Source organism: Protomyctophum bolini, assembly GCF_963924005.1.
Source record: "Protomyctophum bolini genome assembly, chromosome: 6".
NCBI lineage: Eukaryota > Metazoa > Chordata > Actinopteri > Myctophiformes > Myctophidae > Protomyctophum > Protomyctophum bolini.
Genome location: NC_137867.1, coordinates 31,394,208 through 31,420,446, shown reverse-complemented (window position 1 = coordinate 31,420,446; position 26,239 = coordinate 31,394,208). Strand labels below are relative to the sequence as shown.

The 26,239-nt window shown below is 43.6% G+C and overlaps 1 protein-coding gene across 1 annotated transcript in view; it reads right to left on the bottom strand.

Moving 5' to 3' along the window:
* bmp1a (bone morphogenetic protein 1a) overlaps positions 1 to 23,401 on the bottom strand; it is a 41,026-nt gene extending 17,625 nt beyond the window's left edge. Inside the window, exons 1-6 of the mRNA XM_080766493.1 lie at positions 23,152 to 23,401; positions 13,459 to 13,572; positions 12,055 to 12,174; positions 11,739 to 11,856; positions 10,400 to 10,578; positions 9,825 to 9,930 (exon numbers count right to left, since the gene is read on the bottom strand). Coding sequence (XP_080622619.1) covers positions 9,825 to 9,930; positions 10,400 to 10,578; positions 11,739 to 11,856; positions 12,055 to 12,174; positions 13,459 to 13,572; positions 23,152 to 23,296 — 782 coding nt within the window. The 5' untranslated portion in view covers positions 23,297 to 23,401. The remainder of the gene's footprint in view (positions 1 to 9,824; positions 9,931 to 10,399; positions 10,579 to 11,738; positions 11,857 to 12,054; positions 12,175 to 13,458; positions 13,573 to 23,151) is intronic.
* Positions 23,402 to 26,239: the final 2,838 nt, after the last annotated feature.

The window sequence follows — 26,239 nt, the reverse complement described above, 5'->3', positions numbered from 1 at the left end:
ATAACCCATAGAATGACTTGTGAAAAGCTAAGTGGACCCCCTTGTATCAGTAGTTCTCTGAAACACAATTACATTCTAATCTTTAAATCGTTTTATTAATCACGACAAATATACGCTACAAACAGGACAATGGCAACAGTCACTGATTTGTGGGTTCACAGACCAGAGCAGATTGTGCAGAATATTCCACAATTCAGCAGGCTGCAGTGTGTAGTACAACAACATATAAGTTCCATACTGTATACTCAAAAGTAGTTATATGGTACTGTCTCAGGTACAATGACTGAGTGAAATCTAATATGAAAGCAAGGGTCCAACCCAAAACACTTGTTACTTCTATTCTATTATTTTATTTTATCTAACAAAGTAACAATTGTTCAGGTCTCCAAGTCACTCCTTGAGGTCCGATTACCACAGATGAAAATACTGCACTTTAGTTTGTTATCATGGATAGTGTTGTGATTTCTATGCTTGCCCTCACTTTGGGTTTTTGACCAATACCAAAATATCTCTCTCACATGTCACTCTTCACTGTGATTCACATCGTTTCACAATAAATGGCAATAATACAAATATTTCTTAAAAACATAGCAATTCCACCATGTGCACAGCACATTCTTGGAAACACAAGAGCCAGACAGACATTTCTGTACATTGGCCTACACCCAGCCACAGCCGCCAGTCAGACAAAGATTCTCTCTCTTCTTCCCAGAATTTGTTTGCCACAAGCGTATGGCAGTTGATTTACGAAGAGGCCCATACACTGAGAGAGCAATGGAGGACATAGAGGAGTGCACGGTACCAGACGGGGGGTAGAACAAAAGGAGAGTCAACAGCTGTTTCTCATATGACACTGAGGTAGTTATGATCACGACCGGCACTCACCCCTCTTCTCCTCTAACTTGCGTGTGCCCAGGCCTCGGGTTACACTCCTGATGGGTGTCAAAACCACTTCTGCTATTATCGTAGGAACATTACATGGTTGGAATAGTGGAATCATCCAGCTGTTAAAAGGTCCCCCCATTTTTGTCTGTCTAACATTTTATAATAGAATTGTATGATTCTTTAGATCATGCAAAACTGATCATGCAAAACTGAAGTCATATCGTGCTCATTCTAGCGGGAGGCAACAGCAATATTAAAACATCACTACATAGAAGACATTCCAATAATAACTGAAAAGGTTATAATGCGTCCTGTGTTAGGAATCGGACTAGGAGTTATTTATGCAATTACACCATGACTCATAAGATTGGCTTTGCCACAGTCCAGCTGTTACACGGCACTCCAGATGAACTGTGGCCTTCAAATGAGACGAGGCTGGTATACTCCACACTGACATAACACTGAGGCAGGTTCATGCCTACACCAAACACTGTGACACATTGTGTGTCTATTGCTGACTGACAGCGCCACATCTGGAAAGGCTTCCTGCGACATCAAACGAGGAGCTGAAGATAGAAATGAGGTCAGCTGGCACTCAGGGACACTCTGGCACACTGGAGTGTCATTAAGTCAATGGCACACCCTCATCTTTCATTTTCAAAAGCCAGGAAGACGCTCCTCAGTCATTGAATTATGAATAAGAGTACTTCAAAAATATTCTAGTGGCTACATTGATTGCCCTTTAAGAAATTATTATTTTATTTGTGAGAAAGATGGCTATATTTGAGCCTGAACAGACCGTATGTGGATTTGTCTCAAGTTAAAATTCAATGATACAACAACAAGACCATTTAAACATTTTACTTGCATCAGCCTGAGTGGATATTCGGCCAGATGCTCGTGATCGTTTATCTAGTATGTATCTTCTGTGGTACAAAGTATACCGCCCAAAACAAGTCTAATCTGCCTTAGGGTCTTTTTCAATTTAGTTGTTATGGCAATTTCCAAATTCCACGTGCACACTTGTGTTGTCTCGCTGTCACTGCTGACCCCACATCCCTCCTCCGATATACATAAAATTGTACACCAAACTTTTGGAGACAACGAATTACCTCCCCGCCCCGGCCTTCAACCTCCTGAGCACCCTTATGCTTTTCACCCTAAACTGAAAGGACAAGAAAATTGGCCGAACTTTCATTTTCTGTACATTATACTGAAAGGCTACATTATAAATTTGTTTCTCTCTCTCTCTCTTTCTCACTCAAGCCTTCAAGGTGATCATTAAGTGTTGACCTGAATTGTGCTCACAGGGGAGTCAACCTTCTGTCGTATGGTATGCATTATAACACCTGGAAACCATGAAGCTTTGCAGAAAACATCTAAGAAAAAGTTATGCACGACCCTTCCGACAAGCTAGGCTCTACCCAAATTATGTGTTTTTGTCTTTTTTACTGAGCGAAAAGTGTTGAGCGACAGTATAAATTTGCCTTATTAAGCAAGCATGTACAGAGGTCTGGGAACTTGGATGGATCACGCTGCTAACGATCAAAGCCTCTTCAAAGGGCCTTTTGGAGTATAATGAGGCCGTTCACGGTATGAGACGAGGCCATTTACAAGGAACTTCACAGGCCTATGAATGTGGCATGCTTATGCCCGATTTATGCTTGGTTGCAAATTGTGTTGCGCAAAATAACAGATCTACAAGCTCACAACGCATTACAGCATGAAATCAGGCATCAGATACAGCCAGTCCAGTATTGCTGTGTAGCTCAACCCCAGGATTGATGGGAGTGCTTTACAGGGCCTGATGCTGCTGTTGCTAAACCAGCAGGGTCCAAACAGGACTGTATTCATTGGAATAGGCTGCAGATAACTTTCAACTGCGCCTTCCAAAACACTGCCATCATCCTTCTAAGAACTAGTGTGCACTTTAATGAGTTTACTGAATAAATCCCTAAAATGTAAATCAAGTAACCGGTAAATTGAAACTGAACTTTGAGTGTACAGAATTTGTCATTGTTTAATGTACACACTATTATACTAGTGAGAAGAACACAGATTAGGAATGACTATAATCACAAAAAGCAACTGTTACAGGGAATATTACAAACCACACTGCATTTTGCTGCATTTACAGAATAAGAAACCTTGGGAAGATTTTAGATAAAAAAGGGATTGGATCCTTCTTATTGGCCCCTGAGTGGAAATGCTCAATTTAAACAGATACGTCAAATCTAATAACTCTGCCAGGACAGGCAATGTACTCCTGTCCAAATATCACACACATCATATCATCAGTTAAAAGATTTAAAAGTTAAAAGATAGTTGCAACATAGTTGCATAAGACATTGAGGGAGGGGAAGGAGGACACATATCCAAACATTAATTTTTTCAGCAGCTGTTTCGACATAAGAGCAAGGTACTGACATGCTCACTGGTTTCATGAATGAGATTTGTAAAGAAAACAGCAGAAAGAAACATTGGTTCTTTTAAGTTACAAGTGTTCGCGAAATACTTCGCTTATGGGAGGTTTCGATCTGAGAAAGCGAGGTGCAGATTTTCATTTATGAACTCACACAGGCATTTTATATGCACTGTGGGTTTAAGGCTCGTGACGCAGGCACCCAGCGCCTTAGGCGTATATAAGGCCTAGCTGCTGCGTCACAGGCCACTCGTTTTCCTTCTGCCACAGAGGTTGCATGATAACGCTAGCCAGTCTATGCTTTGGGCAATTCAATACTTCGCAAACCAGGCGAGAGACAAGGAACTCAAGCTCCGTGAGGTTCCCTAGTGTACCTGGTTAGTTTCATTATTATCTTAAAAAGCAGAAAGAACTCTTACAGCTTTTCCTCGACGCTAAAATTCGTTTTAAACTCAGGAAACTGCTATTATACAACAAAGCTAATTCGCTCGAGGGAAGCTAACTTCCCGCTCGAGGCAAGCTAACTAGCATTTAGCTACGCTCTCACGGGCCTAACACCCGCGCCTGCTAGCTTAAATAGCTATCTTGTGAACAAAGGAAAGGGTCAACCCGCTCCTTTGAGCTAGCTTTCACTAACTGTGATAATAGCTAACAAAAGAAAATGTCTCATACATCCTGCATCCCCTGCGACAACATTCCGGACCTGGCCCTCAAGAAGTCCCGTTTTCACCGAGTGAACCAGTACTTCGAGAGGTTCGAGTACGAGAGACCCAACCTAGACCTGCCTCCTCAAAGGGAGACGCGGTTCTAGGGAGGGCCTCCGCGCTCTACACCAAGACAAAGGGTCGACTGGCCATAGCTAGCACGTACCACCCCGAAAAGTGCTGCGTGCTAGCTCGGCTAAACCATGAGAGGCCTGTGCCGCGCACGCTAGCGGGGAGCTAACTAGCTTTAGCTGCGTAGAGTCAACGGGCCTAAAACCCACGGCTCTACTAGCTTATAGCCAACGTTGCTAACAAAGAAACGGGTCAACCCGCTCGTTTGGCTAGCTGCTCTCGGGCTCGCGCACGCTCGCAATGCTATTTTAGCTGCGTAGAGTCAACGGGCCTAAAACCCACGGCTCTACTAGCTTATAGCCAACGTTGCTAACAAATAAACGGGTCAACTCGCTCGTTTGGCTAGCTGCTCGCGCACGCTCGCGCACGCTCGCGCACGCTCGCGCACGCTCGCAATGCTATGACCGGGGAAGCTCCGTCTGTATCCCCGGTGACAACATGACACGATGTCCGGACAAGACAAGCATACAGAAAATGTTTCTATTGTCCCGGGCTCGCGCATGCTCGCATTGTTCGACCAGGGAAGCCCTGCTATATCCCGTGCGACAACATGGAGACCGTGCCCCGCATCACTGTGTCATCACAGCACCAGCCCGACGGCCGCGCTACGCGAGCCCCAGGCTTTGCGGCCTTCCCTCTTCCTACTACTACATCCAGCAGAGAGTATAGTGGTCTCAAACCACAAACCAAACGTTTCAGTGGGAATGTACACGCAGTTCTGCCCCTGTGCAAACCCCTCAAACATGGTGAATGTGCATGATTATGTCACAAATGTGTATGTTTTTTAATTCAATAAAAAAGTAACACAAACATCTCACTCAACGCGGTTCCCCAGCGACCCACTACTTCCCGTAACATTACAAGGTATGTACATTGTGAAGCTAGGTTTGTTTAGCTGTTTAGCTAACAATTAAAAGAGGTCGGGTTTAACAACCTCGTTGGATAGTCGATGCCACCTAGCATGCTTAGCATTACTAGTCAGGCTGCTTTCAGGGTGGACGACGGACACAGAGGACGCCCCGGGACCGCTGGCCGCTGCTCTCCTCCGCCCTACAAACGTTTCAGAGGGAATGTACATGCAGCTGCTGCCACTGTACAGAACCCCTCAAATGTTGTTAAAATGTGCATAATTTTGTCACAATGTGTATGTTTTTTACTTCAAAGAGTAAGACAAAAAGGAAAAACACAAGAACAACTTGATACCTGACACAAGGGCATAAGCCCATATGTGGGGATTATAACCCGCCTCTGGGACAGTTTTAAAACTGTCCCAGGCCCGGGAGGTCACGCCCAATTATTCTTTCAATTAATTGAGAAATTAACGGCCTGTCACTGATGCCATGCCTCTACACGCCTAGGCCACTAGAGTGCACCAGAGCCTCACAGACAGAACCTTCCCCTAGAACGGGGGCTTCTCCTCTCACGGGCACAGGCCCATACGTGGGAAATATACGAGAGCAGGGGTCAGGACGTACCCCTGAATCTCTCCTCCCTTCAGGGGTCCGAGTTAGAGGGTAGTGGTCACGGACCTCACCCTCAAAACCACAGACTCTAAAAGACGTTTCAAAGCCGAAAATTGTGCATGCTACTAGCCTCTGTACCTCTGCATTTGTTGTTGTTAATGTGTATTCTCTTCTCTTTTTATAAAATAAAAATATACAATGAAACAAAAACACGAATACGACTTGAAACGACCTGTAGGCCATAGGCCCATACGTGGGGAATAACCACGCTCTGTGACAGTATTATACTGTCACAGGCCGGGTACACTACGCCCAATTATTTTCTCACCTCAATGAAAGAATAACGGCGTTTATCTCTAGCAGGTAATGCCTCTACGCGCCTAGGCCACTAGAGTGCACCAGAACCTCACAGACAGAACCTTCCCAGGAGGACGGAAGGCTCCCTATCACCCGTTAAAACAGGTGTGCAAGACCCCATGGGCCACACACACCGCGGGTGCGGGACAATACAGAGGGGACGTGCACGCAGAAATGCCTCAGCACAGGCCCCTCAAAAGAGCACGATCATGTGCTTCACATTCAGCATGTGTTAATGAGATAATCGCCACAGACAGTACTGTTTAAAGCATCTCTCATTCTCTCATCTAAAAGAAGAGAAACACTTGTCCCCATGCGCTCAAATCGCTAGAGGGCACCAAAGCCTCACGGACAGAATACCCTGAAACAGAAGGGGCTCCCTGTTACGTCATCAAGCTCAGTGCTGGATACTGGGAACTCCCCATGATCATGCGCACTATAGCAGAGGGCTAAAGGCTAAATAAAACCGCACACTCTCGAAGGAATCATCTTCTCGAGAGCAGACGGAGAGGAGGGGCACATTCTAAAGGAGGAAATCGATTCCGTCCTGCAGAAAGACGCCATCTCAGAGGTCCCTGTCAACCAGTCTCTTAACGGGTTCCCCGCTATTTTCTGGTGAAAAGACAGGGGGCAGGCTTCGCCCATTCAAACCTCAGAGCCCCGACTCGATTTTGATGACTTTGGCTTCAAAATGCTGACACCGCCAGTCCTACTAAGCTTACTCCGCGAAGGGGACTGGCGCACGTTAAATGGACCTACAGAACACATACTTTCAAGGTCCAAACTACCCCCCCCCCCCCCGCACAGAAAGAAATTCTGCGCTTCAGGTTCAAAGGGAGAGTACGAATACAACGTCCTCCCGTTCGGACTGTCCCTGAGTCCGAGAGTCTCTGTGAAGGTTACAGCCACGGCTATAAGCTCCACTATGACAACAGGACATTCGTCTAGCAGCGTGCATAGACGACTGGCTCCTGTCAGCAGACTCGCCACAGGAGGCGCTGTTGCACACTCAACGAGTGCTCAACCACCTCCACTCTCTAGGGTTCCGAGTGAACCAGGAGAAGAGCGTGTTAACTCTGACACAGTCTATAAACTTCATCGGTATAACGCTGGACTCGATTTCTTTCACGGCTCGTCCGAGCCAAGAAAGAATAGAGGCGATAATACAGTCCACGGCATCATTCAAAAGGGGATCGCTCGATTCCTTTTCATGCATGCCTGCGGATGGCGGGGCTTATGGCCTCAGTGGTTTACATAATACGCCTAGCCAGGCTAAAATATGAGACCTTTTCAACGGTGGATGAATGCGTTACGCATACCCATGCACCGTCGCCGCCAGAGGGTAACAGTGACGTCACAATGCGTGCTAGCACTGAAATGGTGGGCGGACAGACGAGCCCTCTCAGAAGGCGTCCCTATGGGCAGACCTCTGACCAGGAAAGTCGTCACCACAGACGCCAACATGTCTGGCTGGGTCAGGACAGACAACACGACAACGATGTGCTACATCAACAAGCAAGGGGGACTCAGGTCCCCCCGCTTGCACCAACTGGCTCAGAAACTCACGTTGTGGTGCAACGCTCGTCTCTTGTCCATTACAGCGTTCCACGTCCCGGGTGTTCTAAACACAGGGGCGGACCTGCTGTCCAGGGGAGACCTCCGATACGCAGACTGGTCACTACACCCCGAGGTAGCGAACCAGATCTGGGGCAGGTTCGGAGCGCCCGAGGTAGACTTGTTCGCCTCAGAGCAGGACACGAAATGTCCTCTCTTCTTCGCCATAAGAGGACCATCGACATTGGGACTAGACGCTCTAGCTCACCAATGGCCCAGGTCCCTTCTCTACGCCTTCCCTCCACTGAGTCTCATTCTCCATACTCTGGACAGAGTGAGGACTCAGGGTCTGACGCTACTTCTAGTAGCACCAGCCTGGGGCGTGTGGAGGTCGGAGATAGCTCCCCTCCTCTACAGCCAACCATGGCAGCTCCCTCTACGAGCGGACCTCCTCACGCAAGCGAGAGGAGAGATCTTCCACCCTTGCCCCAGGGACCTAGACCTATGGGTCTGGCCCGTGAGAGGGTGATGCTGACAGAAACGGCCTCCCTCCGAATGTTATTGCAACAATTCAGAGGGCCAGAGCCCAGTCAACAGCAATACGCTACGAAACAGCCTGGAGCGTGTTCGGGCAGTGGTGCTTAGAACGACCTAACCAGGTTATCCCCTTCCAAGCTTCAATAGTCGACATCCTGACATTCTTGCAGGAGTTCCTGGATAGAGGTCTAGGCCTCTCCTCAGTGAAAACCCACCTGTCAGCCATCTCGGCTTGCCACGTGGGCATTGACAACCAGACGGTATGGAAACATCCGCTGGTAAAACAGTTTGTGAAGGGCGTACGCAGGGACTGTAGGGTCAACAGGCCCCTGGTCCCCTCCTGGGATCTGTCACTAGTACTCAGGGCTCTAACCAATGAGCCCTTCGAGCCACTGCAGACGGCTGACTTAAAGTTTCTTACTCTTAAGACAGCCCTCCTAGTCGCTCTGACGACCGCTAAGAGGGTCAGCGATCTACATGCACTTTCGACCACTCCAGAGTGCATGAGATTCGACGACAGGTCAACCAAGGTCACCATCAAAGCAAACCCAGCCTTCTTACCAAAGAACGCTTTCTCGGTCTGCGTACCGGTGGACCTACAGGCTTTCCACCCTCCCCCTTTCGCCAGGGAAGAGGACAGGAGGCTGAACCGCCTTTGTCCAGTAAGAGCGCTCCGCGCCTACATGGACAGGACAGGCCCCTACAGGATAGGCCATCAACTGGATAGTGCAGGCCATTCGTCTGGCCTATACCACTCAAGGAGTAAAGCCTCCGCTTACGCTAAAGGCTCATTCCACGAGAGGCATGGCAGCATCCTGGGCGCTCCACAAGGGCATCTCGATCCAGGACGTCTGCACAGCAGCGAGCTGGTCCTCCTCCTCGACCTTTGCCACATACTATAACCTAGATGTGGCAGCGCCTTCTATGGCGCACGCGGTCTTGGGAGCAGCCGCACCATAGGTGGACTATAATAAAGTCCACCTTACAGAGCCCCGGAGGGAAGGGGACAACGCCCCCTCCTCCCTCTTAAACCCAGGCTACCTGGGGTAACCTCCGCTCTACCCCAATTAGCCACTAGGTGGGACCGGGCCACAAACCTAAGGTTTGTCCCCAGCCCTTAAATTATCCCCAAGTCCTAGGACTCACTGGCTAGTTCTGGATACGGGAGTTCATAAGGTCCCATAAGCAAAGTATTTCGCGAACACAACTTAAAAGAACATTAAGGTTACTTTAGTAACCATGGTTCTTTAAGTAAGTGAGCGAAATACTTCGCTGAACACCCTTCTGTCATGCTCTGGCAGAAGGAAATTGTTCGAGTGGCCTGTGACGCAGCAGCTAGGCCTTATATACGCCTAAGGCGCTGGGTGCCTGCGTCACGAGCCTTAAACCCACAGTGCATATAAAAAATGCCTGTGTGAGTTCATAAATGAAAATCTGCACCTCGCTTTCTCAGATCGAAACCTCCCATAAGCGAAGTATTTCGCTCACTTACTTAAAGAACCATGGTTACTAAAGTAACCTTAAGGTTTTTGCAAGAACATGGGTATAGGTGCTTAATTTTCCACTGATTTAACAGATGCATTATTAATCAATATACAGTACATACATCTGGACCAGTATGACAGTGATTTGTCTTAGAACATTGTAAATTGGAAGATACACAATGGGTCAAAAGTACAGTGGACTGTTAAACAGTTCACTTCACTCTGAGCTGGGCTACAACAGATTTTCATGTGCAACGTGCATGGAAAACTTGGCATTGGCTCATACCTGGAGAATGTATTCCTGGCATAGTGCATGATACTGTCAAAGTCATAGACCTCTCCCAAAGAGTCCACCTCCCCTGGCTCCATCTTCAGAAAGTTATACTCTTGTCCTGTGAAAAGAAAAAAGCATACCCCGAATTATGAAACATACCGGTACTCATGTTGCACACCTGCATGCATGTCAACGGTGAAGAAAATGATAACTATACAAACAGTACAATGCGGCTACAGATACTTTGGTGTGTCATCGTATTTGGTAGATGGATTTGTTATTTGAAATTTAGTTTTTTTGTTTTAACAATCTACTGGAGAGTGGAGACAGACAAATATATAAGTCAACATTATGGCAAGTTATGTTTAGATTTATGTCACGAGTGATTTAGAAATCTGTGGCTTGGAAAGGATTCCATGAGCAGCAGATGAGTGTTGCCTGCAGGTGTGTTTCTGTGGTTTTGCCTTCTTTAGCCTTACTTCCCCAGGAGTTATTTTTGTTTGTTTTCAAATTGGAAATTGAGTTTGTCTCAAATGGGAATGTCTCTATTAGTTCTGTGGGTTCTGACACGAGGTCATCGCTCTCACCTGGTTGAATGTTGTCCCGGATAATGCTGACGTGTTCATCCCGATCGGGTCGCGTATGTTCGTGCCAGAAGCCAATTACGTGACCCAACTCGTGCACCACAATGCCGAACTTGTCGCAGTTTTTCCCAATGGATATTGCCTGGGGGCCTCCTCCTCTGCGACCTACATACGAACAGCACCTACGAACACATAATAAACCCAGACATACACAGATAGACACACACAAATGCAACGGTTAGACGGGTCAAAGAACGGCGTCTAACGGAAACATCTTTTCCACCAACATGCCAGTGGAAACCACAGAGGGTGGCCAAACCAGGAAGGAACGTCCGCCCATGGTTCAAGAAAGCATGCAGTGTCTGCTAACATGCACTTCTATATTTCAAAAACACACTCTACAGAGAACAACATCACCCCAACAACCTCTGTAGTGTTTCTCAGGACAGCCAGCCCGATGAGGTGCCCTCTCTTTTGCTCTCTCTCACGCATATGCGCACGCACATGCACACACAGCTGACTGACTTCAGGTTTCCATGATCCCAGCATGACATGAAAGGTTCAGTGTGGGAGTCTGGTGGACGGGTGCACACATTGCGCCCCCATGGGCCAGCCAGCCGCACTCTCTAATTACTGTGCGCCCAGGCAGCCTCTCCTGAGACACGCCTTGAACTTTGCACAGGACAGATGGGGGTCTGCTGAATATGCAGCAGAGCCAAGCATTCCCACTGCTAACCACTGCCGCCTGAGTGGATAATGTCATCCCTGTTACTCTAGAGGTCAGTTACCAGTAGGCTAAAAATGGTTATCAACATTTTGGCTGGGGGGGAAATTGTTCTTGGCAAGTGTTCATGTCATGTGCCCGTTAAGCTCCACAACAGTTGTGACAGAATGTGTCTGAATGTCTTAAGCTATTTGTCTAGCCTGGAACATTGGGAAGTAATTTCACACAGGACCCAGGTTGAATTTGGTGACCAATGGAAATAAGGAAGGAGTGAATGACTATGTGGAAGTTGAGGTCACACCATTGGGTGCCTTTCTATACACGCCGTGTGTATGACATACAGTGCAGTATGCAGTGACTGAGGTTAGAGGTATGACGAAGCAGACGGAAACATTCTTGTCCACTGAATGGCCATGTCTCTCAGGGCCAGCAGGGGGGCCGAAATAACCAGTCACGCGCAGACTGCGGACAGAGTGGATGAGCAAAAACGGAAGGCTGCCGAGTGGGAGGCAAGGAAAAGTACTTATGCGGTAAATCATTAGTTGCGGTACTGCGCATATGGATTGGTCAGCAGAGGCCGACTTCCTTCCTGAAGGAGCCCCACCCCCACAGACTCACCCACATGGTCGGTAGGTGAATACAATGTAGCTCTCCTCCTGCATCCTCTCAACGAATGTCACACAGGTGTGCTTCTCCCAGTGGCGCATGGCTTGCCGGAATATTGCCCGCTGACTGCCTGAAAAGAGAACAGCAGGGGTGAGATCAGTGAAGCCGACAACCAGCCACAGGAGATATGTATATTAAGCAAATGTAGAGCGAACCCGATAGCTGGCAACAGCCTCGAAATTTGTCCTTTAAGTTACTTTACACCACTGATCATACGACAGTGTTGTACATCAAAAATAGATGATCTACAAGCTCATGTATTCCTTACCACTGAAGTTCCCACTGATGACATATGGAATGACACCTTCTGGCCACACCCGCTCTGGTCTGGAGGTTGCAGCCCTTTTCCTGCGGTGAGCTCCATGCCGGTTTTGACTATTTCGCGACCCTGTCATTCACATCAAGAACACATATAGTAATGCCTAAAAGCTAGGTATGATCACATGAATGCAAAACCTGAAAAGTAAATTTGTAACTTGCTATTTATCACACAGGTTGTGAACTTGCAGATATGCATTTTTTGTTGGGTAAAATGATTAATAGTCAGGGAATATTATCAGAAACATTTTTGTAAAGGTGAGCACAATGACCTGGGAAAGTGGCTATGGATGTTTTTAGCCCAAGGAGTGTTTTTTCTTGCAAAACTAATGCTTTCAATGGATTCAGAATCATGAAAGACCCCTATACTAGTTTGATCCTCACATGCTTCTTAAAGCAGAATTAAACTTTGTACATTTTACCTGCATAAGGTTATTAATGGTACCCCAACTTTCAACAGCTGTCACATTTCAGTCTTTGTGAGATGCGTTACTAGACACCTTTACAAACACACATTGGTGAATTGCTTAAAAAATGTTTGCCTATATTCCCGGTTGAAAGTGGTTCATGAACATTCAATGCACAGCAGTGCTAACATTTTAATTTGCTGAATAGGCCCCGCTTGAATTTCAGACGGACAGTCGAAATGAGAAACCAGTCAATATCAATTACCAAATGCACACATGCACTGAAGGATACCTGATGTAACGACTTTATCGTAAGAGCTTTCAGAAAGACAAAACTCTAATTGAAAACAAAGTAGGTCTTCTGTTGCACAACAATGAGATTGACACTACATAATACACGTGCATTTCCAACACCACCCTCCCCACCCACACGCACAATTTGCCCACAAAAGATATTTCCTATATGCACATAGGAAATCATTTTGCAAATAATATGCAATGGTGGACATCTTTCTCTTATGTCATACTCAGGTGGGTGGTGGTGATAAAAACTTGATCATCACTATACTTAAAGAGAAGCATGCCGTCTGGGATATTTGACAGCTGCTGTTTGAAGACTAAAGACTGTTTTTATTTTCACAAAGTTATCAATCAAAACACCCAGCAATTACTGGCCAATGCAAACTCTGATACAAGCATACAGAAAGTTGTGCAAGGTCTGTTACATTGTTAAACATTTAGAGAGCTGATGAACACAATGCTTGATTTTAACAGGTGGTGATGCCAACCCTCAGCTGGACCTGATCCACCCTCCTAGTGCTCAGTGGTTTGTGTAATGAGCTGCAGTGGATTTTTACAGGTAGATATGAATCCTCCTTGCATAACTGCTCCCCAGCATGAAAAATGACAATGTCATATTTTTACTTGAATTGTTCCAACTTATTTACCTGTGTCTGTGTGATTAACAATGGTGACGGTTCTCAGGGCCATGTCTATTATCCGGTCCACCTTAAACATCCGTAGATCCTCCTCATCCAGGGCAATGTCTCCCAGAAAGGCAACTGAAAACAAACAAAAGGCACTGTGTCAGACAAATTTAAGGCATCCCCGCATGGGTTTGCACCACCCAGTAGCCTCAAGCTTTTCCTGCCTCGACCGAGTAGCCTGCATATTCAAAGTAATGGTGAAATGAAAGCACACACACACACACACACACACACAAATAAATGTGGTGGATATATAAATTTAAGACATGTGATGAGGGTCATGCAAATTCATGAAAGTCAAGAAACATGAGAACGGAGAGAACATGAACTGGGAAATGTGATTATAGACGTAATATAAATTCAGTTAAACTCAGGCCAGATGTTTCTAAACAATAAAATCCATACCCTGTGCCCCAATATCCCTGGGTAGTTTTAGACAGCCATCACATCTCTGATATGGTTAGACACTGACATTGCTTCAATGGTGTATATGGGGCACCTTGAACAAGTAATAGCTCTTTAATGAGGCCAAGGAGAAGGAAAAATAACCAAACAGTCACACTTTATGAGGAATGTGCTTTATGGGATTCCTTGCTAAATGCCCCATTTCTGTATGGGTTAAGCTGGGAGTCCTCTCCGCAGAGACAGGGCGCTCTGTTTTACAAGCTTTTAACACCAACACGTTTACAGAATTTACGGCCGTCTTGTATGCAGGAGGAGTGAGGGTGGTGTGCAGAGAGGGAGAGAGGAACTGGAACTCTTGTCTGAACAGGAGATGAGGACTGTCCCTTACACACAGTAGAACCCTGAATAGTGAAGTACAGAGAAATTACTAGCTTCGTCAACTGTGCGTACGCGCGTGTGTGTTTGTTTGTTTGTGCATGCGTGTGTGTGTGTCGCTGATGGGAGGGACTACTCATGGATAGACATCCTGGGGACCAGTAAACTCTAGACTGGATGCAAGTGATTTACTTTACTGGAGTAAAGGCTCCATTTGTCCAAGTTTCAGCCTGCAAATCTACTGTAGCCAGAGCTATAAAGGATAGAGACCATAAATAAATGAAGTAGTTCCTTTTTATATAGTATAATACAGTTTGTGAAGACTGAACATTTTTGCTTTTAAAAAGGCAACAACAAAAACATCAACGACAATAGAGTAGTAGTAGTAGGGGTGGGGGGGGGGGGGTCAACCACAATAGGAAAAAAAAACATTTGGCTAGCATCCCTATTTATCAGAGAAGCATTATTGAAAAAAATCTGGATTTTACATTTATACAAGTTCAGTTAACGCTGTGTGGCGTGGATGCCTCCCTGGTCTCTCCACTAGCAAGACTGCAGGTCATGGAGGGCATGTTGCAATGAGGCTGTCTTTAGGATAAATGCACATTTAAGCCAGATTTATACTTCGTTGTACGGCTGTGGTGGTGTCATGCCAAAAACAGCCTATCTACAAGTTCACAGAACGTGTCACGAATACATCATGTGTGAACTGGTTGTGGGCTTGTAGCTCCACTATTTTTCATGTTAGGGCAGAAAAAAGCATTATGCTTTTGTGAAAAATCGTCACGTTTAATGATGTATTTTCAACGGAGGGAGAAAAAAGTTTACAACATGTCACACGACACCCAAGCATTAATTAGGCTTTCGAGGATAATGACAGCAATAAGAAAAGGTGTGGATCACTGCCTGCAAGCCAGGGCATGCACAGAGGACAGTTTTAAATTCCACAGAGGTCAAAGGGAAGCTCTAATATGCATTCACAGAAACACTAATTCACTTAAACCAAAATCCCGGTAATGCAAAGCAGACTTTTCATAAATGAACCCATTTTACCGACAGTCATTTCCAGAATCTACAGTGCCGGCTGATGGGGGAGAGCCTCCAGATGTCTGTGCATGTGATGGATAAGCCTACAGTCTGTCCTCTCTCTTTCTGTCTTTTAGACTCACATTCCCATTTGATTCCAAGAACTTGCTGAGCGCTGCAAAGCGGGGAAAACATGCAGGACTTCAGGCAAACCGTTCTGAGATATTTAGTGCTTTGTAGATTTCAGAAGTGCACAGTGAACACATATTAAATTGCAAATACTAATAACCAAATACACAAAATATGCACAGCAATATTAATTTGAAGAATTTTGACTGAGGATTAGAACTCAAATCCTTGCACAAGTTATTTGCTAAACAATTCCACAGAATTCTGCTCAGGCTATATTGACAGAAAGATAGAGGGAAAGGCATCATGTATTGTTGTTCAGGATTGCTACACATCACTCCATGGTACAGTAGTAACAGCACACCAATATTAACAGCCATGGCCATACAACAAGGTTCAGGCTTGAACCCTAACCCCATGGATGTCCATGGAGGGGAGGACGCATAACACGCTGCCCATGGCTGAGTCCCAGTCATCCACAGACCATGCTGGAGACTGAGCGGTTAATCCGAAACGCCATTGTTCCCAGACAACAGTGGGGATTGAAGTGAGCAAATGCATGGCCTGGGCAGTGGCATTAGGACTTGTTTCCCCTGGGCACAGCGGTTGTCCTGGAGACGCTGTTGCAGGTTTATGGAAAGGCTCACAGGGATTGTGAATTAATCCCCTTGTCTCCTGGCTTTAATTATCCACAGACATGGGGTCTTAGGAATCTTTTGTACACAACAGTGGGCTGGGCTTGAGGACAGGATAAAGGCAGTTGGAGAGAAAGGTGATAAACTCTTCTAGATTAAAATAATAGGGTAAATAATAGGGTACACATAGAAAAACAAGTGATAGATTAAAGCCCAGTGAGTGTGGCAGATGGCAAGAGATCACAGCAGAGTACTGCGCTGGATCTCTGTCCAGCAATAGTCATTACCTAAATTGCAACAGCTGCAAACACTGATACGGATAAATACTGAACAGTTTGGTAATATTCACTTTGTGGGTGATATTAGCTACCATTCCAGATTAAAGGTTTGACAGGCATATGATTCAGAAACATCGATCTATCCATACAGAGATTAAATAAAAAATGTGCACAGGCACGTGCACACCAAGAACAATGTCTTGGCTGCAAAACTAATATTGATGTCCTGTGCAGTCAGTGCATGTATGTTATGTTCCATAAACTTTTGACAGAGTGTTTGTTTGGTTGCATGCCCATTGCCCATCCCCCATTGCGGAAGATAATATCATTTTTTTGATAATCTTAACCATCGTAATCCGTCTCTCATATCAGACTACCCCCCCGACCCACACACACACACACACACCACCAATAAGCCTGTCCAGTCAGATTACACAGGAGATCTCAATCAAATTAAGCCATTGCTCTGTGCAACGCCCGTGCCATGGCCTCTGCAATGTCAAACACACACTAGTACTACACCATTTATTTACTTGATCCCTCCTGTGAATAGCACACTACTGAATCAGACCCTGAAATCCTGCACGAACATCAATACTAACATCATATAGACACAGAGTGTGGCCTATATTTAGAAGGCCACGTCCGGGGAGAGACCACAGTAAGAAACCTCAGTGTCCTTGTGGAGAAGTTAGACCGTCTTTACCCATGCTAAACACCCTGTGATGAAGGCAAAGAAAAGCCCAAGCGATATGTAAGACTTGTGCATCACAAAGCCATGGCACCGCCTTTCATAGTCGGTGTTTGGTAACAAACTCCACATTCGATTTCAATGGAGGCCAATAGTGTATTGCGTTAAGGTGATTACCATCTGATGACAGTGTAACACTTTCAGGTTTCATTCTGTACCAGCCCTTTATGCCAAGATGTTGGCTACAGTGAGGCCATTGTCTGCCCTCTCCCCCCGACATGGCATCAATTCAAAGTGCAGAGGCAGACAAGTAAAGGCAATATAAATGTTGAGGTACCTACTACGGTGTATGAAAAATTCCTACAGCAAGGAATGATGTGATAAGGCCAGCTGAGTTGTCCTGTATACAGCCCCTCTCTCCGGAAACAAAAACCACAAAAACCAAGAACAACAGCTGTTATTCTGCAACAAATGCATACCCTGACATTTCCAAACACTACAATTTGAGCCCAAGGCTAGAAAGAAAAAAATGTCATCTTATCTGCTCATTTCAAAGGTAACCACGGTATAATAGACAGAGGTTCCTATACAGCCTCCAGCTAAAGCCTTTAGATTTAAGGGATTATTTCCCAATAAAAAAGGCTGCAGTCTCATCAGCCTCAGCCTAGATCAAGACGGAATTGCTGCCACCACAGTTGAGCTTCAATCTTTTTGCTACAATGAAGATAGCTTTAACTGGAAAGTGCACACAGCCAGAGACCTCACTCCCTTTTACATTTCACACATCATCAAGTCCATTAGCAGATAGGATTGCAAAGCTCAACCCTGACACTGATTACTGAACACCTACTGTAATGCCAGTTTGGCACTACTAATGACTCATCAACGTGTCAGCCATTTGTCTTTTGTTTAATGACAATAATTCAATGCAAGCTTTAGCGTCATGGTTCTAAAATACAAGTATGATGAACTATCAAATCCAGAATTTTGTATGTGTATATTACAAACATACATATATTGTATTGGTAAAAAACATACTGTGAACCCACACAGTCTTCACCTCCCCAAACAAAATGCAATGGCGCCATTTAGACAGTACTTACAAACAAGATAGTGACTTTATTTGATCAAAGAAAAGGGAAGGGTATTTGAGGATATTTGCTGGGAAAAGTTTGGATACAATAATAAATCACACTATCTTCAACCCTTACAGTGCTCCATAAATAATAGCTATAATTGCCGTAAGCATTTACTGCAAGTGGAGGAAAAACAAAAACTAAATAAAACATTTTTTTCTATCTTTTGTTTCTGATGAATAGCAGTGTAGTGGCAATGAATTATTCAACAAACCCAAACTGAGAGTGAACAACAAAAAGTACTGTTTAACGTCTGCTTAATTGGGCATCTTTGCCTGAGTCATTTAAACAAGCTCTCCTGAAGCCTTTGTTTTTACTGGGGAGGGATCTGTCCCCACTCCCAACACTTGGCATTAATGCAGTGTGAGATTACGGTAGTTATTACTTAGCTCTGTAAACAAACGTATTGTTCCAACTAATGGACCCAACATCACACCAATACAATGGCTCCTAGACCAACTGAACCCTGCAGGGGGAGAAATGGCAGGGGTCCTGAGATGTAAAAAAAAAAACACTCTCACGGTGTGGGCGTGGCTAGTGGCTTGAATTCCATGATAAAGGAAAGTGAATGCTTAAGAGTCACGAAAATGCCCAACCCATGAATTCAACAGAGTACAGACAATCCACGCCGGGCAAGAACTAGCCGGTTGACCTTGTGATTGAACGGTAGTAGACGATCTTTGGTGGAATTAACACCCAAGGAAATGACGTTGACGCTTTACGAATCTGTTTACATTCTCTGTGAATGAAATGAGAGTCGAAAAACAACATATCCGGGGGAAATAGGTCCCACGGATGTACCGGCCCGACACTTCCGGCAGAACACTCTCTGCCATAGGTCGTGACCAGGCTTTTCTTTTCGCAGATGAGTAAGACTGGGAACGAGGCTACAGACAACCCTGTCATCAGTTTTGAAATGGAGCGTTGGAGAACGACTGTCATCACTGATTTTGAGCCATGCTGTTTTTAGCAACTGAACAAACCCATATATAATTACAAGGTTTAAGTGTGTGCACAACTAATCAGCTCACCACTAAAAGCTTTTTAAATCACTTTGACAATTTAAACAAAATGTACAGAATCAACCGTACACAGAATGCACAGTTGATTCATTTTTTACAAATAATAATTAGTTATATTTTATCATCAACTAATTAACCTCAAAGATCTATAGCGGGTATTTCCATACCCATCTCTAATGTTACATTAATGACTGCTGTGTGTAATTACAGTGTATTAAGGCACATAGGATAAAGTGGAAAGGGCATTTTCTTAAAATGAAAAGTACAACAGCTACATTTAGGTCTACTATAACACATGGAATCAACAACAAAACATCCACATGAGACAAGGGAAACTTTTTTCCTTTTTAAGTTAACAATAATTTCACCCACTGAAGGATCCAAACTCAAACGGCAGCAACAGCTTGGTGATATTCCAGCTTACAGACTTCAGAAGTTAAAGTTCACGACCTTCCAGTCATCATAACTTCCAGTCATGCAAAAGATCCCTACCGTTCTACCTGCCATGAAAAACACGATTGAGGACAAGGGACTATAGCTGGTAGCAGGACGGATGATTACAGACTCAGTGTGGACAGTATGCATTCCTCACAGGCTGTAAACAGACCACAGATAAATAGACAACCCCCATCTGAATAGGCGGCACTGACCTCACCTGAGCTGCTATGGTGTGGAGTGCCTGTCCTGCCCCTGCACCGTCCAGCGGTACTCTCCCTTGGCATGAAGTGAATGACCTACAGTCTGTGTGAAGTGCCCGAGAGTCAGTCAGAGGAGAGGAACCCAGGGGCCCAGGGAGTCAAGAAAACCGCTTGCATAAGAGAGGACAGGAGGTTCGCTTCAGGTTGCCTTGCGAACCTCGCCCTCCCTGCAGCTGAAACCTCTGGCTGAAGCCGCAGCAGCAAAGGATCTCACATGCAGGAAGCAAACCAGAGTCTCCAAAGTTTTAAACCACCATCTTTATTATAGCAACAGTGGGCAGTAAAGATGGGTAACATTGTCATTGCAAGAGTCTTAAGCAGATTCAGATATAAATAAAATAAATTCATAAATAAATAAATGCAAAACTCCATGTCGAGTCAGTTTCTGCTCTCATGAAAATATATAATTCTCACGCAGCAGACAATGAGTGTGACTGGCTCTGGCTCTCATACATTTTTCATATAGAAAATGAGTGGATCTGATCCCAGTGGGTTGTTAAGAGTCTTAAATGACTTCCTGGGATGCTGCCAAGGTTGGAGCTTTGAGAACGAAGGAATTTTCCATTGGGTAACTAACTGTCTATGTAGAAAACATTACTTCAATACTATTGAAGCACTAATTTCTGTCAGTACACTTGTGTGTGTGTGGTGTAATTATGAGTTACAGTTTAAGCCCCTGTAAATTAGATATAATTGTGGGGGGAAACCACTGACTAATCCCAAAGATGAGAACTGATATATAGCCTAGTATTTTATGGTTAGAATTAAAATCTATTTTTATCTCATTTTCACTGAATCAAATGTCAAAAATAAAAAAGGGATTATCCTGCAGTCAATTACCCAACTGATCGACCAGAAGGTAGGCCTTTTTGTTGCGCAAGATTTCAGATCTCTCTCATCTCAACAATGCTAATATGTCTTGGCTTTTCTTATGTCACTTAGTCACTATATCAAATTGTCAAATGGAAAGTTACATTTCAATTATTCAGGTAAATGGAGCGTAAAGGGTAATAGCCATGAAAGAGATCAGCACTTCAGTCTTCACAGTTTACCAATGCATTCAAAACTTTCACAGCACTTTCCTGAACGGAAGCAGGATGACAGAAAATGCTGACCTTGAGGGCAGCAGACAGATCAAATAGACTCAATTCAGCAATGTACTTGGAGAAAAGGAAACGAAAATCAATATACTATGCGTTTGCGCTAAGCAAAGATATTTCAGAAACACTACACCAGGGTCTATTTGTCACATGTTTCTTTCAGATATGAACATACCTAATCGAGTGAATGGTGATGGCACGATAGAGTAGTGTGTGAGTGAGTCACATGTGAGTGAGCGAGCCACTCAGTGTGAATGAATGAGTGTGTGAATTGAGTACAGTAAGTGGATGAGTAAGTGTGAGAATAGGACTCATGAGTGAGTGAGCGCGCAAGCAAGAAAGGGCCAAGAGACCTTGAGCACTGTGCAAGTTAGCATTAAAAACATTTGAAGCAGAAGAGAAAGTGGGTGAGTGAGGGTCACAAACTGTGTCAATTTGTATTTGTGACTCTGCCAGCCACCTGTCTTTACAACTTAGTATGCATAATAAACCATAAACAATAAAATTATACTTGATTATACGAAACTATGATTACAGGGTGAATGATTTGCCATTAAAATCTTAAACAACCATGAAGCACCCCCTTCGTGCTGGGGGGGCGAGTGAATCACTATGCCTCAACAGAATAAGGAAACAAGACACTTACAGTGTATATACACTCTGACAACATGTCATCTACAGTGTGTAGGCCTACTTCTGGCAGAGGTCTCCAATCCTAACAAGTGACTGCATCGCTGTCGATTTGTACTTACAAGTTGTGCAAAACAATTTGGTACAACAACTGACATGACTAATGATATAACAACCTTTAGCAGGATCTTACTCACACAACGCATGATGTGTTTAAACAGCAAAGACAGCACAGGAAGTAACCTCTTCACTTTTTGCGTGCAAATAGCACAGTTCATCTCCAGTCAGAGTTCTGTACTGTTTACATGAAACCACAACATTCTGTGAAGTTGCACAATCTTTATGTTGAACAAATGCACTGGCGGCTGCATTCACCCTGCCTGTCTGTCCGAAGTGGAGATACGATTGAGCCAGATCAGAGTGGAGAGAAGAGCGCTGAGAATTTTAATAAAGTATCAACTAAAAAAATCTGAAGCAGAAATGTCAGAAGAGTTATGAGGAGACATATAAATCAGTACACACGTCCAGGACTTTAGAGGTCATTTTGACTCACAGAAGCTAGCTCTATCTATTTGTAACCTGAATACTTCCACCAGATGGAAAACACAATCTGTTCAAATTCCCCATAGGGATCTGGCAAGACAGTGAGTTCATAGCAAAAACTCCAGATTTACAGTAAGTGACAAGTAAGATAGGCTTTGGCCAAATGATGGGGGCTGCTGCAACTTTGTCACAATAATTGAAATAATAAATTAGGTTTATGTACACAGCCGACAATAAGAGCACAATATTTATGCTAGTTTAGGCAAACACACTGACCAAAACACAACAATCCAGGAGTGCTCTGTGGCTGTGCATGTGCTATAATGTCAAGGCTTTGTACACTCTTCCCCTCCTCCACTTTGTTTTAGTGGTCGTGTGAACTGTGAACAGCCGCCGGTTAGGGTGAAAAAGGCACACTATTCATGCATTGACAAAACCAGGTAGATGGGAATTGGGATGGGAACTATGGATGGGAACCCCAAATCTCAAAACTATTATAAATAAGTTGCGAATGCACGTGTTTAATATCAATATGTGGTTGGAAAACAGTGCAAATCTGATAACCAATGCCCACATTTTGCTGAAACAACTGAAACAACTTTTTTGATGTAAAAAATAAATAAATAAAACGTGTGTGTGTGTGTGTGTGTGTGTGGGGGGGGGGGGGGACACTTGTGTGTTTTGGCAATTTCCTCAGATATCTGTCTTTCTTTCTACCCCTAATTCTTATTTGTGCACTATTCGACTTGTGTTATTCGTAGCAACTCAGTGTGGACATCAACTGTAGGCTATAAACTGTAGAAACTGTGGCACTGGGGAAAATACATGCACATTATGTTCTTTAAAGGGCTTTAAAAACTAAATTCACCACTGTCATGTTCTGAAGCGGATCCCTGGTTGATCTCCTCAACCTTCCAAACATAGAAGCAATTCGTAGCATGCTGTACCTCCACAGAAATAAGGTAAATAGCGTTGCAAAGGCTTACCAGCTTTACAGGGATCCTTGTAGTCGATCACATCTGATGTGGGAGAGGGTTCCACATAGTAGCTTGGTTCAATTTCTTCCAAATCGATAGCCAATATCACGGAAAGACAGGCTAGAAGAACCAAACATCTCGTTGTGAGATCCATGATTCTAGTGGCTATACCTACCTAACGAAAGACGAGGCATAAAGGTAAAGAAAAAGAGGAACGGGAGAGGGACAGAAGGAAAGAGAGAGAGAGAGTGGAGTTGAGTGAGTGAGTGAGTGAGTGAGAGATAGAAAGAGAGAGAGAGAGAAAATGGGAGGTTTTGGGGGAAATGAGATCTCTCCGGAGGGCGGGTTTAAAATCAGCCTTTCCACAATGTCTTGATTCTGGGCAGTGATTCGCCCATGTAGCCGTGCTCCGGGCTAGTGCAGATTGCCTGAAAACTTTGATGATAATGGCAGCTCCACGGGGCATACCGTAAATGCATGTCTTTTCTTGTTGATGGTGGCCATGTGCATCATAGGGCATAGAGTAGACTGGGGAAAAACTATTAAAAAAGAACAAAACAAACCGTATGATAAATGTACTTTTACGATCAAATGGAATCTGTCATTTGATTTAAGATTGTTTATATATATATATATATATATATATATATATATATATATATATATATAAAGCAACCAAACAACAAACAAGCAAAAACGCACTTGCGCACGCACAGCAAGCTGCGCGCACTCGATTCGAACCATAGACTGTAAAAAACCACTCACCGCACCGAATGCGCTGATACACACATTTAATTAACAGTCATTTATCAGAGAAAAGCCGTGTTTTAAGCGCCACCTGTTGACATTGTGAGGAATAGCATAATTCTACCACGACTGATGAGGAATTCTTTTATCATCATCATATCAGATGAGATGGCTGGTTGTGAGCACATTAATTTAAGTACGGCACATTAAAATATAGGGATACATGAAATAAAATATATTATAAGTTGACTAAACTGTTTGTAATTAATGTTTAATCATCCATCCATTCCATGATCCATCCATCCATCTTCAACCGCTTATCCGGAATCGGGTCGTGGGGGTAACAGTTCCAACAGTCATATTGTCATGTTTCATATTGTCATGTGTCATATTGTCATGTTTTATATTGTCATGTTTTAGTCATATTGTCATATTGTCATGTTTCATATTGTCATGTTTCATATTTTTCATATTGTCATTTATTTCATATTGTCATGTGTCACATTGTCATGTTTCATATTATCATATGTCAAATTGTCATGTTTCATAGTCATATTGTCATGTTTAATTTTGTCATATTTATTTCATATTGTCATGTTTCATATTGTCATATTGTCATAAATGTCATGTTTCATACTGTCATATTGTCATGTTTCATATTGTCATATCTCTCTCACTCACACACACACACACACACACACACACACACACACACACACACACACACACACACACACACACACACACACACACACACACACACACACACACACACACACAGCCATTGTTTGTGAGTCATTCTGACAGTGTGACATAAATATGCAGTATTAATTGCAGGTATTTCAGTGATCAATAACAGCTGTGCTACAGAGTCATCAACATTATATATAAAATAAAACTTCCTTTTCATGCGGATTGGCATCAGGGATCAGATGCAAAAGGCTAGCTTCCTACAGTTTGTAGTTTCAATGTACAGATCATTAATTTATTGATATTGTACTGGTTAGAGTTAGACTGATCATATAGGTTCCTGGTTTACCTATGATCCTAGATTGACCTCATATTTATGTTGCTTACTGTAAATCGCTCTGGATTAATGCCTAAATTGTATATACAAAAATGCATATGTCGCTGTCTTCAAGAAAATGTCATACCATGTTGAGTTTTATTAGCCTATACTTAACATCTTCAGATGCCAGCAGCCAGACAGTATTTGATATTGCACCCTCAAGTCTACTGCTCATGTTTTCAACTGAACTGTGATTTAGAAAAGAAAACTATTTTATTTGAAAAACCTTTATTCATAAAAATAAGTCCCAGATTCTAGCTTTAAAAATAGAGGCAAGACTAAAACCTAGTATGTTCACAAGGAAAACAGGGAAAACAAATCTTTTGAAAATGTTCAGTAATTGCGTAAAGTTTATTCATTTCTTTAAGAAACAATATACACATTTACACTTTAAAGAGTATGAGCTGACAAATGATTGATGTATTTCTAAAGATTTGAGATTCATACTTCATAAAATGAAGACTTAAAGTTCCCAGTTCACCAGTGAACTTTGTTTTAGAACCTAATTCTCTCCAGTGGCCACTTTCTCAAGCCCTTTTCTTTTTAGTGCCCAGTTTAATTGCAACCTGCTGGTGTCTTCCAGCCAGTGGCTGTGGTCTGGGTCTGCAGCTGTATATTCAGGTACCACATTGATCATCCTCAAACTACTGACGCTGCCTTGCTCTTTACCTGTACAAATATTCTTTAATCTCATCCAGATCGTTTACTCTGCTTCTGCCAATAGCTAGTGGTTTTCTGATCAAATGGAGTAGCCTTGACAACTTTTATTTTGTAAGAATATTATTTTATTCATAACAGCACAAATCAACCCGACTCCAAAGGGGGAAATACCCCAAGTAGTAAATGGATAAACACATGTTACAAAACAACATACTACATAATTTAACCCCCATAACACATTTCCAATAAGAAATATTAACACAATAACTGTTGTTGTTGTTTGTGTGTGTGTGTGTGTGTGTGTGTGTGTGTGTGTGTGTGTGTGTGTGTGGATGAATGAATGAATTTTTATTTTCGTGTCTTGTCATTTAAGACCCATCCCTTACAGGATTATAAGACACCAACAACATAAATAAACAATTTCACGTTCACTTCCCACACAGAAGTTACACAATTGATCAAAACAAAAACAGAAATAAACATTATCATAAAATAAAATAATACATCACATATAAGTTTTCTTTGTCCTTACGTCCCAAGCTTTCTCTATATATTCTGCTAATGCAAATATCTTTTGTTCGAAAATCCATCTCAGTCGCTCTGCATCACTTAACCACATCA